General features: G+C 52.9%; 1 protein-coding gene across 1 annotated transcript; it reads left to right on the top strand.

Moving 5' to 3' along the window:
* The first annotated feature begins 98 nt into the window (after window positions 1-98).
* On the top strand, window positions 99-12,721 carry FAM78A (family with sequence similarity 78 member A). The gene is made up of 2 exons (XM_063174318.1): window positions 99-1,098; window positions 8,340-12,721. The coding sequence occupies exons 1-2, from the start codon at window positions 836-838 to the stop codon at window positions 8,866-8,868; spliced, it is 792 nt and encodes a 263-aa protein (XP_063030388.1). The 5' UTR covers window positions 99-835; the 3' UTR covers window positions 8,869-12,721.
* Window positions 12,722-15,859: the final 3,138 nt, after the last annotated feature.

The following is a 15,859-nucleotide window of genomic DNA, read 5'->3' as shown; positions in this document are numbered from 1 at the left end:
GGGCGGCGTTGAGCGGGCGCTGAGCGGGCGCGGAGCGGCGCGGCCCCGGCGGGCGCGGGGGAGGCTCCATCGCCGCTGCCCCGCTGCGCGCCCGGAGCCGCCGGCCCCACCGGCACCGCGCTCGCGTCCCTGCGCCCGGCTATTTCTAAGGGGAAGAGAGAAAAAAAAAAAATTAATCCCCAAAGCCCAGACAGCGCTGGCGGAGGAGCCTCCAGAATCGGAGATTTGGCGACTTTTTGCATTTTCCAGCCGTCGTTTCTTTCTGTTATTATTGTAATTTTGTGCGAAAGGAAGTTATGAACAACTGCAAGTCAGGAAGTGGAAATCCACACCGGTTGTGACAAGCTGGGGCTAAAAACTATTTCATTATTTATATAGATGTGTCTATCAACATTCTGCTTTTCATCCAAAGAATAAAGGGAAATACCGGCTAGTCCTATGTTTGATGGTGAATGACAGACTGCATCTGAGCAAAGGAAGGACTAAATATATCAGCTAAGAGCACCACCTTTATTTATTGAACTCGAGAGACTTTTTTTTAACCCAAAGACTGTTTAAGCAAGAGATTTAATGGGTCATTAAAAGGGGAAAAAATTTTAAAGGCCCTTTTGCTTCTGAAGCGCAGCTAACCTCAAAAATAGAAGCAGTACTTCTAAGACAGATATTCGAATTAAGGCTTTACGTGATGAATTTTCTATCCTATGGATATCAGTTTTGAAATTACAAACCAAGAAGATCTGTAATTGATCTAGCACCAGACAATTTCAATGCCTAATATTCCCCAGGATTGCTGGAGTACCCTAGGAGCTGCGTCAGGCTGTACTCGGGGTATGCCATGGGCTGTATTCAGAGCATTAGCTGCAAATCCAAAGTTTTCCGGGAGAGCATTTCAGTGGTTGAAGTGAAAGCCTCCATCGATCCCGTTCCCACCAGCATTGACGAGTCCTCCAGCGTGGTGCTGCGCTACCGCACCCCTCACTTCCGAGCCTCTGCCCAGGTGTTGGTGCCCCCTCTCCCCAAGAAGGAGACCTGGATCGTGGGCTGGATCCAGGCTTGCAGCCACATGGAGTTCTACAACCACTACGGGGACCAGGGGATGTGAGTATTGCCGAGGGCAGGGCGCGTGCGGGTGGGAAGGGGGAGAGAGGCAGGGCCTGCTTGGGAAATAGTGGATTAAGCCAAAAATTGTAATTTTTATAATCCACGTTTAAAAACCCAGCCCCTCCGAAACTTAACAGGACTTTGGCGTGTGTTTAAAATACAGGAGAGCTTGTCCCTGCCCTTTCAAAGCAGTGGGTGTTCTTCTCCTCGAGTGGGAATTCGCCCAAGCCCCAACCAAACCCCACTTGTTCTGGTAGGAACCCAAAAGCAAAGCCCTTCCACAACAGCTCTTGGGCTGCACAGGAGATCCTGAAACCCCGGGAGCAGCCCTGCTTTGATGGGTGTGTGACACCAGTGGCTCTCCTGACCCCCAGCTCCTCTTGCCTGCATCCCTCCCCATCCCAAAGGTGCCCATTGAGGAGCCCCAGGGCTGACACTTGTGGCACGGAGCCGTCCCTGGAGTGCTCTGTGCTGCTGCTGCTGCAGTGAGCTGTGGCTGGCAGCTCGGAGCCCACCAGCTCTGGGAGCACGCTGAGCGTCACAGGAGGAATCCTGCTTGCTTTGCCCACAGCAGCAGGCAGCCCACGGGAATCACAAGCTGGATTTAACTCCTTGGTAGTTAAACCGTCCACATCACCTTGGAGCAGGGTGCGGATTTCACGTTACCCTCCCTCGCGGGGGATGTGAAAGGGAATATATGGGTGTAAATGTGAGGTGGGAGGAATCAGGGGCTGCTTGCACACCAGGAATCCCCGTGGTACTGGTCAGACAGTCATAGTGAGGCAGGAATGAGTCAAATCAGAATGTCACCTCCCTGCCAAGAGAAGTCATCTCCCCTCAGTCCCCCACCAGCTTGTTCTCCAAACGTTGCAGGCTTTGGCCCGCAGCTAAATCAGCCCCAGCACCTGATCCCCAAATGCCTGCACAGAGCAGCAGTTCTGCAGCCCACAGTGCTGGGCAGCACAGGTGCAGCCTCCTGGTGCAGCAGAAATGTGTCTGTCCAGCCAGGGGGACAGAGCCTGACCGTGCTGGCAGATGGGTCAGTGGCTGGAGCTGCTGATGCTGCCCAGGCTCTGGGGCTGAGGGAGGAAGGACGGGAAGGTCAGGACTGGGAATCCTCTCCCTGCTCTGCCCAGAGCCAGGCAGATGCTGGCTCAGCCCCTGAGGGTCAGTCTGGGCAGCTTAAAAAATCCCTGAATGAGGAGAGCTGGGGGAGAGGGAGAGCGGGAATGAGTGAATGCAGCACCTTCCTGACAGCCTGAACATCTGCACGCACAGCTTCCCTTCCCTTCCCTTCCCTTCCCTTCCCTTCCCTTCCCTTCCCTTCCCTTCCCTTCCCTTCCCTTCCCTTCCCTTCCCTTCCCTTCCCTTCCCTTCCCTTCCCTTCCCTTCCCTTCCCTTCCCTTCCCTTCCCTTCCCTCTCAGGGACCCCAGGGAAGGAGGAACAGCCCCAGGTGACAATCTGCCCCCCCTCCTGTCCCCATGTCCCCTCTCTGCTCAAGCAGAAAGTTTACTGAGAGGCAAACTGGTACCTGGCAAACAGCAGCAGTGCAGGCAGGTTGATTGTGATTTTAGAAGTATTTACAGCAGGCCTGAAATCTGTAGGCTTTCTTGGCTCCAAGAGCATCTTTAGCAAGGACAATTTGTTGCTCAGATGTTCCCAATTGCAGGCCTTTGGGATTTGCATGTGTAATTCTCAGGCTCATTTAGGAATCCTGTCTTTAGCCACCAGCTGCAAAGGGAAAATAGAAAAGTCCACTTTGTATAAATACAGCTCAGATGCACTGAAATAGAGGGGACTGGGCACAGAGTGATGCTGCCAGTGCTGCAAACCTCAGTGTGGCCTTTTATTTCCCTGCACCTGAGTTTCCCTGTGCTTAAAATGAGGATTTGGTACAGCCTGCCCTTGCTGGAATGTTTTGGGACAAAAAAGAAAAGGAAAAAAAAAAAAAAGGAGTAGTAGAGTAGTAGGTGCTGCTGTAAACTGGTAGAATTAGGTAGAATTAAACACTGCAGCTATGTATGAGAGCTTTTAGCTAGAAAATCATGGAAACAAAGATGTTTCCCTAGGAGGTTCACTGACATTTAACTGATTAAAAAAAAAAAAAAAAGTTACCCAAACACAAGCAGGAATTTGTCTGTTCCTGCTCTCTCTTTCTATAGACTCATTGCCATCTGAAGGCTATAAATAAAGGCATTTAGGAGGAAAGGCCTCTTCAATGCCATTGAAACATGGGTTGGAAGACCATTACAGAGAGAGAGAGGACACAAACCTGGGAGAGAGGATGGGCCAAGGCTTTGGCTGGTGAAACTCGATGTAATCCCTCTGACCTCCACAGAGCTGCATCGATTGATGCCAGCACAGCCCCAACCCTCCATGGCAGGCAGAGGCCACTGCCACATCCATGTGTTTAACCCCTATGGTGACTGGCAAACAAAAACCCCCAAATAATCAAAAATCACTCATCCAACCGGAGCACCAATACTTACAGCAGGCTCTGGATTAATTTTGCACTTCTCTGCTGGGAAGTTGTTAGCTGTGCATAAGCTGGCCATTACACTGAGGATGGAAACAGCTGAGAAATACTGGAGCAGATGGAGCTGTGCATAATGCTGCTATAGGGATGGGAGTACAGAGGGGATAATTTAGACACGCACGTTTAAAGTGGCACTGACAATTTGGGGGCTAAATGCAGCATTTTTAAATTTAAAGGGAGAGAATTAGAGCTCAGCTAACACATTAAGTGCTGGCATTGCTTTACATGTGAGTCAGGAGATGCTGCAGGGAACATGAAAACCCTCAGCACGGGGATGGGGATGTGCTCTGTGACCCCTCTCTGTGCACCCACGGTCGGTGTTGCTGTTCCTCCCCAAAATGCAGGATTTCACCCTGGTCCTTAGGGAAGGATCTGCTGTGCTCAGGGAGGCAGCAGCATCAGGCCAGAGCTGTGACCTGAGCAGGAGCAGCTGGACCAGGTCCCTGCTGGCATCTGCTGGGCTGGGTGCTGGTTTCTGCACCTGGTGGAACCTGTGCCAGCTCTGGGCCCTGCTGGAATGGCATTATCCAGCCTCCTTCATCTCCATGGAGATGTGCAAGAAGCTGTGCAGATGGAGATATGCAAAAGAGAGAGATAAATGAATTGGAGTTGGAATTGGATCAGCCAGGAATCTGGAGAAGTTTTCCTGTGGATGTTTCTCCCCCTGGAAGACCTGATGGGGCACTTGCATCCTTACATCATCACTCCATCTTCCCAGGCATCTCTCCCTGGTGAGATTAAATCTTCCATGCCCTGCAGCAGGGACATAATGAACTCAAATTGCCAAGAGAATGAACCCCCAGTCCCCAGGAGGGAGGACACGATCAAAAACACCACAAGGGCATCTTTTCCAAAGAAAGTGAAGGGAGGTCAGTTCCCTGTGGGAATTTACTCCTCCAGGGATTCAGAGGACAAGGCTTTGCTGCCCTGCAGTGGCCCCTGGATCTCACCTACCTTAGCCCAGTTCCATGGGTTGTCCATTGAGTTTGCTGCCCTAAACCAGCAGCAATTGTTCCCCTTTTCCTAATGCCAGTTTTGTGCTAGTTCCACTCCCTGACCCAGCCCCAGACACTGCTGCTGGTTCAGGAGATGGGGCAGGAACACACAGCTGGAGGGTGGGAGGAAGAGGGACCACAGCAGCCCAGCAACATCTTCAATTTCCTTCCTGTCCTTCACTCTAACCCTGCCCTGACTTGCCTGCCATGCTGGAAAAGGTGAGAGAGGCACTGTAAAGGAGAATTTAAAATTAAGCAGCTCTGGCTATCAGGTTTTCTTTCTGTCAGTGAGTCCCCAGTGCAGGGCAGTGGTGGAGGGAGGCAGGAGCAGGATGTGAAATCCTGAGACAGAGTTTCAGTACATGGTCCTGCTCCCTCCACCAGGCAGGGGCTGTGCCCCACAGGGGCTGCTCTTATTTAGGGAGCTTGGAGAGGAAGGTGCTGGAAAGCAGAAGGTTGTGCAAGTCCATCTGGCCTGTGACTAATTAGGAGCTGGCTTTAGGCAATTAGAGCTGAGGTTGCAGCAGTGCCTGGTGCCTGTCTGGAGAGGTTACCTGCATGTTCCCCACTGCTGGATGCCCAGGGCTGGCTTTGCTGTCCCTGCCCTGCTGGGTGCTGTGGGACAGACATCTGGAGCTCAGGAGGATTTGCTCTGTGTGACAGAAGAGGAAAAAAGTGTCTGAATGAGAACTGGGAAGCCAAAACCTACATAAAGCTGCTTGGCTGTCAGCAGCAGGGCTCTGCTTGTACCACAAGAAATAGCTCAAAGTTCCTTCTGGTAGCAAGAAGACATTTGTTGGAGAGGTTTCTTGGCAGCTCCAGGCTCTGGTGGTGCCCACACTGGCTCTGAAGGTTTCAGAAGAGGCAGAAACAGGCCTGTCAGTGTTGTGAGGCAGAACCTTCTGATCCTGGAGCTGATCAGTGAACCCACGAAACCAGATAGCTTGGTTGCTTTTCATGCCTCCTTCCTGCTATTGTCAGCAAAGTGTTTACTGGGCACTTTCTGGTCTCTCCTTGGCTCGACACTACCACAGAAAGATGCTGATGCAGCCAGAGATCATTCCACAGCATTCTTTCCAAAATCATCCAGTTGTTGGCATATTGTTCAGCATGGACACGCTCTGCAAGCAGAGGCTGCCAGCCTGGCTGGCACAGGGGCTTTGCTGGAGCATCAGGAGAGGGACAGTCACCAGCAGCAGCCACCAGGCAGCCTCTGCTCTGCTCCAGTCATGGGATCATCATGAGGCCTCGTTTTTCTGCTTGTTCCAAGCAGAGCAGATGAAGCATGATGGTTTTGAAACCCTGGGGTTAACCACACTGGCTCGAATTAGGCACAGTGTGCTCTCTGAAGAAACGCAGGCTGGTGTCTCCTTCCCCATTCCTGCCCACGCCTTTGCTCAAGCTGGGTGTCCTCCTGGGCCACCCTGAGCCCAGCCACGCTCAGCTTTGCCCTGGGATGCTGCAGGCTCTGCAGGCACCATCCTGCTCAGGCCCTGACAGCTCCACCCTCGTGCTCTTGTTTAAATCCTGGCAAATCCTCAGAAGCTCCTGCAATTCCGTCCTGACCTGGGAATGAAGATGGGGACAAGCAGATCTCAGAGGAGCTGCATTTACTGAGCATTCTGTGTCAGGTTCTCCTGCCATCCAGCCAGCAGCTCTGATCTGAGCAGGCTGGAGCAGCCCAGGAGGGTTCTCACCCTCTGGGGCATCTCAGCTCCTGGTTTGGCACCTGGGTACCTGCAGAGATGCTGTGGCTGCACCACACTGTCACCTCAGCGTCAACCTCTGCCACGTCTCAGCCCTGGGTGACAGCCAAGCTGAGCACCAGCCCCTGTCTGAATGGAAAGTAATCCTAAACCAGCAGGTGACAGGGAGAGAAGAGCACCCAGATGGGGTTTCGGAGCTGGGCTGTGCAGCAGGGAGAGGTGGGGGCTGCAGAGCAGGACCTCCACTCCTCCATCAGCGAGGGCTGGGTCACTCAGCATCCCCTGGGCCATCCTGAGCCATCCCTGGGCCATCCTGGGCCTTCCTTGGGCCATCCCTGAGCCTTCCCCTGCTCAGCTCTGCCTGAAGGGCACAAGGGGTGGTGAGCCAGGATGACTCTGGTTTGCAGAGCAGAGCAGAGCAGAGCACATAAACATCTCTGCAGTGCACAAGGGTCCTGGCAGGACTGCTCAGGGATCTCCTTTTGGCTGCCTTCACTAAAAATTTTCTTCCAGGGAAAGGACTCCCTCTGCCTGCTGGCGACGAGCGCGGGAGGAAGGCATTGCTGCAGCTGCGGTGCTGTAGCTGACAGCAGCCTGTAAATCTGAGCAGGGAGATGTTGTGCTTGCATAACCCCTGCTCCTGCGGCTCACAGCATCCCTGCAGCCCCTGCTCCTGCGGCTCACAGCATCCCTGCAGCCCCTGCTGCTCAGAGCATCCCCTGCTCCTGCTGCTCCCAGCATCCTGCAGCCCCCAGGGCACCCCACCTCCTGCTCACACTTCATCTCCCGTGGGGAGGTGTTTGCCAGGACCCTGGCATGAAAAAATAGATAAATGAGACCTTGAAATCCCCCGTGGTATCCTCTAGCCAGAGCCAGACACAGCTAAGTGCTGAACGATCCAGCGGGTACAAACATGGAGGCACTTCACGGTCATTAACTAATTAACAGTCAAAACAGCCTTGTGAGACAGTGACATCTCCCTGGCCAGAGCAGCCATCCCAGAGCCGTGCAAGAGCCAGCCAGGCCGACCAGTACCCCCAGCCACAGGCTCCTCTGCAATCAAGGGGCTATTTTAAGCTGCAGCACCAGACTTATGAAAGGCTTGGACAGTCACCCTGACCCTGAGGAGCCTCAGGGCGTCCCCTCTGTGTCTCTCCAAGATAAATCATTTCCCATGTCCCAGCCTGCAGCAGGGAGCCACAAGGCTTGGGGAACTGGAGCACAGCCAGTGCTATGGCAGGGTCAGGTGCAAACACCACTGCTGCTGCCACCTTCACTGCTGGGACACCATCCCTGGGTGATGAGGAGTGCTGATTCATGAGCAGGAAGGAGAAGGTGCATGAGAGGCACCTCTGCCAGCCTGGTTTTTAAAAGATTGTCCTTAAAACAGCTGCTGTGCACCGAGCAAGTGATCTGTGGCCGTGCCGTCTCAGAGCGAACATCCAACCCTTCTTCTGAGACATTTACAGCAGTTTGCCTCTATTGGCAAATCTAATCTTAAAAATTAAATTGGAAGCTAATGAAAAAGCCCACTCCAAGCTGTGCACCAAGCAGCACAAGGTGACAGGGGAGTGTTTTCCCTCACATTCCTGCTAGCAGCACTGACCTTTGTGTCCCTCTCGCAGGTGAGCAGTGCGGGCAGCTCTACAAGCAGCTCCACCTGGGGCTCTCTGATTACTGTAACACCATCCCCAGCCCAGAGCCTGCAGTGCAGCCCTCGGGCTGGCTCCTTCCAAGGGCTGCAGGAGGATGGGTTACACTTCCAGAGCCAGGCAGACAGCGGGGAGGGACAGTGGCTCATCCAGAGAGAAATTCAGGGGATGAACGGATTGAGAGCAGGCCTGACGAGAAGGATGCTTCTAATGGCAGGGATGGCACAAAGGGCACACATTCCAGAGAGGGAATGCATCCACAGCTCTTCCTTCTCCTTTCTAAAATCCAGCACGTTTCTAAACTAATTAATTAATTAATTATCCATCATTTGCTGTCGATTATGGCAGGTCAAGCTGGGAGCTTCCAGATCTCCTGGACGGTAAAATCCAGGCCATCAGTGACTCAGACGGAGTGAACTATCCCTGGTATGGGAACACCACAGAAACCTGCACCATCGTGGGTCCCACCAAGAAGGAGTCCAAGTTCAACATCAGCATGAACGACAACTTCTACCCCAGCGTGACGTGGGCCGTGCCCGTCAGCGACAGCAACGTGGCCAAGCTCACCAGCATCCACCGCGATCAGAGCTTCACCACCTGGCTGGTGGCCACCAACACGGCCACCAACGAGATGGTGACCCTGCAGACTATCAAATGGCGCATGAGGCTGGGCATCGAGGTGAACCCCAGCAGGCCCCTGGGGCAGCGTGCCAAGCTGCAGGAGCCCTCTGCCCAAGAGCAGCCCCAGGTCCTCAGCAAGAATGAGCCAATACCACCCAGTGCCCTTGTCAAACCCAATGCCAATGATGCTCAGGTACTTATGTGGAGGCCAAAGGATGGACCACCCCTCGTGGTGATACCCCCAAAGCATCGATAATGCACGCCTGGCGTCCCGGCAGCGAGAGGGAGAAAACAAACCCGAAGCAAAACAATCACTTAGGTATTAGGATACACACCTATAATCTGAGCAAAACCTAAATGCACTTTTTATTCATTCAACAAATGCAACCATTCTACCTTCTCCCATTGGGACGGATTTCACTGTGCTAAAGCTAAAGAGGAGACCTTGGACTGGGTCTGTCTCATCACTGGATTCCTAAGGGAAGAAACTAACACTGATGTCTACCCTATAGCTTTTATTTTTTCTTCCCTACTTTAGTTCCCGTTTGAACTTCAGTCTCATTAGCTTGTCCAGAACTGCCCAGAACAATATGAACATTTTATTTGGGATTTTAAGATTTTTTTTTTTCCTTTTTGGTTGAGAATGAAACAAGTTCCTGGGGCTAAAAGTTGACTATTTAAGATAAGGTATTTTTTTTTAAGCTGTAAGGTTCTGAGTTGCAAATCCAAGTCATGCGGCCTTATGTAGACTTTGCTTTGCATTGCCAAACTTTTGCCTTAAAGCTATGTTTGAAAAAAAAGAAAACCAACAAAACCACCACCAGGCAGAATGTCCTTTCTACAGAATTCTGGAGAAAAAAGTTTTGGAACAAGGAATAGGCTGTCAGCGTGGCATGGGCTGATGGATACAAAGGGCATGAAACTGGAAGAAGCAAGAAAATCTTCCTCTTTTTAAAACCTGGAACAAGGAAGCACGGAAATCATCTCAGTTTCAAAGCAATGCAAATAACAACCCTGCTGTCGGATGGCTCTCGAGGGGAGCTCCCAGGCCACCTCTCCCTGATTGCAGGAGGCCTTGGAAGCTCCTCGTGCTGCTCATCACCCGTGGTGGTCTCAGCCTCCCTTAGCAGTCCCACAGGGAATCAATCACCTCACAGCTGGAATTGTGGCCCTGGGAGTCAACACCAGTCAAGGGGGGGATGTCCCACTGGGACATTTGTCTTTAGGACACACAGATGTTCTCCCAGCTAGCCCACAGCCTCACCTTCTCGTGGATAAGAGCTGGCGTGCCTGCTGCTGTCGGGTGAAGCTCTGTGGCCCCGTTTGCTGTGAAATCCCAGTTATGGAGCTGTACAAAGAGTGGGGTGTCCCAAGGATCCTTCTGAAGCCACTGGAGACACACAGGTGTCAGAGGGGGCAGATCTTACCCAGCATGATCTGTAGTTCAGGAGCAGCCACGTCTGAAAATAACAGGGACCCACTCCCGGCAAACACAGCAACAGCTGAGGAAAACTCTTCCTTCTGTGCTAACCAGTCACATTGGGATTCACAGATCATTTTCTTCCCAATGACCTCATGATCTACCTGGCTGTCAGGAAGGAGGTAGAGGCAGGGCCATGACACTGTCCCTGTCTGTCATGGCACAAACATCCACTGTAGCAAAGGGAAACACACAAGAAGGTGCAGGCAGGGCATCACCGGAGCCCTGGGTGTGGATCCTCAGTGAGGAAGGAGCATTTGGAGGAGGAGGTGAAACCTGTAGCTTAATAAGGACCAGATGGCTGCTGAGATAACCAGATGCTCCTCTGCAGAGGAGGATGAGGCACAAGAGCCCTTTGAATGGGAGGGAGGGGTTTGAAGGCAGAGGAAGTTCTGTGGTAGAGGTGGCATCTGGAGGCCAGGGCACAGGATGGGGAGTGGAGGATCTGCCCTGCTCCAGCACATGGCCTCAGGCAGATCGCTTCCCTCTGCAGCTCCTTCCCCCAGAAAATATTTCTTCCTCCTATTAACAACTTGCCTCAAGAGCTGGGACTGAGGAGAGTTCTGCATGCCAGGTACAAGCCTGGCCCTGCCGAGCTGGTCTGAACAGGTCTCACAACCCCACACACGCTGCTCAAAAGGCTCTCCCCATGGAGAGGCACCAATCAGCTGCTATTCCTACCCCCATCTTCCACACAGGACCTTACCAGCAAGAAATTCTCCTTCCTCACTTCTCCACAGCCACACCACCTCCTTTGGCGACAGGTTCAACACCAACCCCTGCCTGGGGAATGCACACCCAGGAGTTGTGTCCCCCACCAGGACAGCCTCAAACCAGCAAACAAGGATCCTGGGGCTCTGCAGCCATTCCCCTGCCTGCAGGGGAGCCCACCCTCCTCATCCACTGGCTTTCAGAGATGCTCAGCCATGGAGCTGCTCCTTTCCACGGGCAGAGCTCCGAGGTGGGAATTCCAGCTTGGAAACGACTGGACTGGATCAACCCCAAATCCACAAGCCAAAGGGTGCCTCAGTCTCGGCTTTGGGACTATAAGGGATGAAGTTAGGGAGACTTGGACTTGCACAGTCACTCTCTGTATTAAACTCCGTTTTCTTACCTGGATTCACATCCAACTATAGCTCCACTGGCACAGCCCTTTGGGACTTGTCTGTATCTTCTCCGAGGCAATACATGCAGAAGAGGACAAACTGTGAGCTGTGGGTGAATAGCTGATCATGCTCTCATGCATCTTGGCTGCTGCTGAGTCCCATGGGTGGGAGCAGAAGGGGGATTTGTGTCTGGTATTCACTTTGTCTCCAGGTGCTGAGTACTTAGAGTTCTCACTGATGTCAGCCTGGGTCGAAGGAATTGGACCCAGTTGTCTTAATTAGCTGCACAAAGAAATTCCAAGGAAAGATTTCTTCTCAGTCACCAAAAACCACATTCAGGGAACACCTATGTCCTTTTCCACTTAGCTTTGTGTTGGACTTAGTCTCCCAGTGCATTAAGCAAATCTGGTTCCTCCTATTCCCTCTCCCTGGTGGACTGGATACATCCATGCAATTTGATAGTAACCTCCTGGCTAATTTGTCCTGTTGCACTGAACGGACCCAGCTGAGCAGTAAACACAAAATTCAAATTTCACTCCGGGGTCGGCTTTGCATGGACTTCTCCCTTCCCAAAGAATGCCTTTATCCCGTGCCTAGGTCGAAACGTGCCCCCTCACCTCCATCTGCATCCCCAGACACGGCAGAGAGAGTGATGCTGCCTCTTTGGAGATTTCATGCATTGTGATTAAAAGTGATGTTTTTCCAATGCTGCTTCATTACAAAACTGACGGGGACAGATTGTCTATAACAGGAAGGATGGCTGGAAGTAACAGGGGCTCTGAGACACCGCTGTTGCCAAGGCTGGTGGTTACAACAGGGATTGACTGACAGGGTTCCAGTGGGGACTTAAATGTCTGGGGACCCATGGCAGAGTGGCAAATGAGCAGAGGGGAATCAAGCTCCTTCTCTGGCAGCTTTTGGCAGAACCAGGAACACACAAAGGATACACTGGGCAGGTGTTGGGGCACCGACACGGCGCACACGGGTGAACGTGAGCGTGTCTGTGCCTCACCCTTCCCAGCAGTGATGCTCTCAGCTCTTTATAGACCCAAACCCCCAGAGGGGCTCAGAGTGCAGCCTGGCCATCCTGTCGCAGCCCTGTGGTGCTCCAGGGTGGGCAGCAGCCCTGGCCCAGACCCTCACCTGCCCCCAGGGGCTGCTGAGTGCGGCCAAGGCACCGAGTGGGTCAGGGACCTCGTGGTTCTCCTTCCCTGCCCTTGACAGTGAGATGAGTGTGGGAGGAGAGGGGCAGCCCCTCGGGGAGCCAGCACAGACCCTCAGCAGCCTTGGGGAGGGGTAGAGACCTGTGGAGCCGGCGCCAGGCTGGCTCCAGCCCGGGGAAAAGGCGAGGCACCGCCGGCCCTCCTGCCCTGGCTCCCGGCGCAGCAATAAGAATCGTCCTTGGTCTTGCAGAGATACTGTGAAAACAAAACCAAGATGTACCGAGTCTGGACACTTACAGAGATGTAAAATACAAAACCCTGCTTTTATAACAGAGAAATAAAGTGAAATTTTCAAACGCGTCTGCCTGGAGTCGTTTGGGCGGTGGCTGTTTTTAAACAAATAGCTCTGCGCTCACCTTTGGAGGCAGCAATAAATATCCTATTTACCATCAATTCTCTCTCCGTGTCAGCTCTTGGGCTGCAGCAGACAGAGCCAGGAGGTTTCTGGTGAACAGCACCAGCCAAACATCCTGCATTTTTCATCAGCAGCCTGCCGTGCATTGGGGGCAGCCGGGCTGGTCGGTGCAGGCAGCGCTGAACTTCCGCACGCTTCGGTCTCCTGACACCACTGGCTTATTTAGCAAAACCCCGGGCAGATGTTCACTGAAAATATCACATCTGGAGAGAGGCAGCAGCGCAGAGCCCTGGGCAGGGGAGAGGGTGGAAGATGCTGCAGTCTGTGTGGTTTTCAAACACCACCTGTACTCACTCCGTTATTCCCTGCCTGCCCCCGAAAATTTTCACATTTAGGTTTTGTTTGCTTTCCAGTAAAGGAAAGTGCTGAGTTTTGGAGAGCAGGGGGTGCTTGGCCAAGCAGCCAGGACAGCTGCACTGCTGATCTCTTAAACCCACTGGCATCTTCGTGCTCCAGCTCCTCCTGCCACAGCCTGACCCCACTGCAGGCTCCCATCCATCCCACCGGCTCTGCCCAAGCAAGACACAGCTTTCTCCTTTGCACATTTGTTTGGTCTGTGAGAAGTTTTGCTGGTCTCTGATTCAGCTGGCAAAGCAGCATCCAAACTTCTCCAAAAAAGCAGCAGAGCAAAGACCTGCTGGGTATCAGTGCTGTGGCAGTGACACAAACAAGTGCAGGTGGGGAGGAGGAGGAAGGAAACTCCCAGCTCAAAGGGAGGAATGTGCAGGGATGGAGCTGGAGCAGGGGAGAGGACAGATTCTGAGTGGGATTCCTTGCCACAGTGGAAACACTCCAGCCTCATCTGTTGATAGCAGGTTAAATTTAGATGTCCCAGTTTTGGAGGGAGGGAGGGAGGGGTGGGGAGGGGACACAGCCAACTCACAGCTGCTTTGGTGAGATCCTGGAAAAGCCAACAGCTCCTGGACACTTCTCCCTGCACAGGGAGGCTGGAAAAGCCCCTGTGGGGGATGAGGAGGGCACAGGGAAGACCATGAGCTGCTGAGCCCAGCACAGCCCGGGTGAGGCTGGAGCTCTGCTCTGGTGCCTCAGCTAACACCAATCCTTGACTGCAGCACATCTCAAACTTTGCCTTTCTACGAGTTTTCTCCCTTGGTTTTGTGATTTTCTAACCTCAGTTTTAAGCAGACTGAGGCAACAGTTCCTTCATCTGAAGAAACCCTCTGACCTCCACAGTTCTTTCTTGAAACTCTGCAGGGACTTTCCTCTGCTGATGCAAATCAGGTTTTGTTCCCTATTTCTTCTCTCACATCTCCTTAAGCTGTTAATGTGCAGCAGCTGCAAATACTCCTTTCATTCCTTCATGTTTTCAAGTTTTAAAGCAAAACATTTTTAGCAATGCCCTGAAGAACCTTGAAGCACCTATGAAAAATAAAATAAAAATACAGTACCATGAATTGACACATAATTGTAACAGCTCCTGAAACAACCTGCACTGAGATTCTCAGGGCTACCTTTAGTAGCTTTTGTAAATTGGTCCCTACAAAGCTCTTGGTTGTAGAGTCCTGGAAAAAGGATTTCCCTGTGAGGGTGGTGAGAGCCTGGCACAGGGTGTCCCATCCCTGAAGTGTCCAAAGCCAGGTTGGATGGAGCTTGGAGCAATCTGGGATAGCGGGAGGTGTGGAAGGGGGTGGAATGAGATGGGCTTTAAGGTCTCTTCTCCCCCAAACCATTCCATGATTCTGTGAAGAGCCCAAACATGGGAGAGCAGCACTGGAGAGCCAGCTCTGACTCAACCATGATTCACGACTTTGGGGTTGCCCCAAACCCAGGAGAGCAGCACTGGAGAGCCAGGGCTGACTCAACCATGATTCACGACTTTGGGGTTGTCCCACATTTCCCTCCCACCTGTGCACCTGCAGAGAGGTCCTGTGAGGAGCCCTGAGTGCAGCACTGGTGCCGGGGGGCTCACTGCCTCTGTCCCTGCTGGGATGGGGCTGTGAGGAGGCAGAACTGCAGCCCAGGCTGGGGCACAGCAGTGCAGCCCCAGCCCTCGAGCTTATCCCCTATCAGGGAACACAGGAGTCCCAAACAGGCCCTGGCAGCACAGAGCCTGCATGAGATAAGGGCAGAAAGGAGAAATCCTGGCTCTGCAGCAGGGGACAGACTCACACTGGAGAGGAGGAGCTCTGTGACCTGCTGGGAGCTGCAGATGGGGTGAGGTGAGGAATATGCTGAGAGTGACCACAGAGCCCCTGGGGAGCTGAGCCCACGGACACGTGTGGGTGTGCAGAGCTGGAAGATGTGTTCTCACATCCAAACTCATCCCTGGGAGAGGAAGAGCCACGGAGGCACAAAGGTTGGAAAGGACCTCCAAGGTCATGGAGCCCAACCTTTGAGCAAACACCCCCATGCCAATTAAAGCAAAGCACTGAGTGCCTGTTCTCCATGGCTGCCAGACCCCAGAGCCTCATGGCTATGAGAGGGGGGACAGGGATGGACTCACTGCTGACCCTGTGAGCCACAGCTGCCTCTGCCCAGCCCCTGGGGCTGCACACATTTATCCAGGAACACAACTTGCCCTGGCACTCCCAGGCTACCTCATGCCAAAGCCTCATGCAGGATTATTTTTCCTTGTAAGCAATGCTGCAAGCAATGCACCAGGGACACATGAAAACTAAGAAGGGATGAATAAAATGTCATTTCAGCCTCTGAGCCTGGGCACACACACAGCTGCGGGGAGAAGGGAGCTCTGCTCCAGAATGCTGGCAGAGAGCAGTGCCCTGATTGCTGGGCAAAGGGCTGGCAGGAGATGGAGCCACCACCTGCCTGCACCCTTGCCCAGCCTCACTCCCTGCTCCAGCATCTGCAGCAAGAGAATGTTCTGCAGCACCTTCCCAACCTCCATCACCTCTGTGAGACTCACCCCAGGCCTGAACACCTCACAGCAGCTCCCTCCCACTGCCAGGATTTTGGTCAGGGACACATCAGCTTTCTTTTGCCTGGAAAATAAGGCCAAACCATAGCTTTGTCACAGAGGTGGAAAAATTAATTACTTAAATCTC

This window comes from Melospiza melodia, chromosome 22 (genome assembly GCF_035770615.1).
Source record: "Melospiza melodia melodia isolate bMelMel2 chromosome 22, bMelMel2.pri, whole genome shotgun sequence".
Taxonomy (NCBI): domain Eukaryota; kingdom Metazoa; phylum Chordata; class Aves; order Passeriformes; family Passerellidae; genus Melospiza; species Melospiza melodia.
The sequence above is the reverse complement of the archived record's forward strand: the minus strand, read 5'-3'. Positions and strand labels throughout refer to the sequence as shown.

Coding starts and splice junctions, on each gene's coding strand:
- FAM78A (XM_063174318.1), top strand. CDS start 836: ATGGGCTGTATTCAGAGCATTAGCTGCAAATCCAAAGTTTTCCGGGAG. Junction 1,099..8,339: donor CACTACGGGGACCAGGGGAT/GTGAGTATTGCC, acceptor CGATTATGGCAG/GTCAAGCTGGGAGCTTCCAG.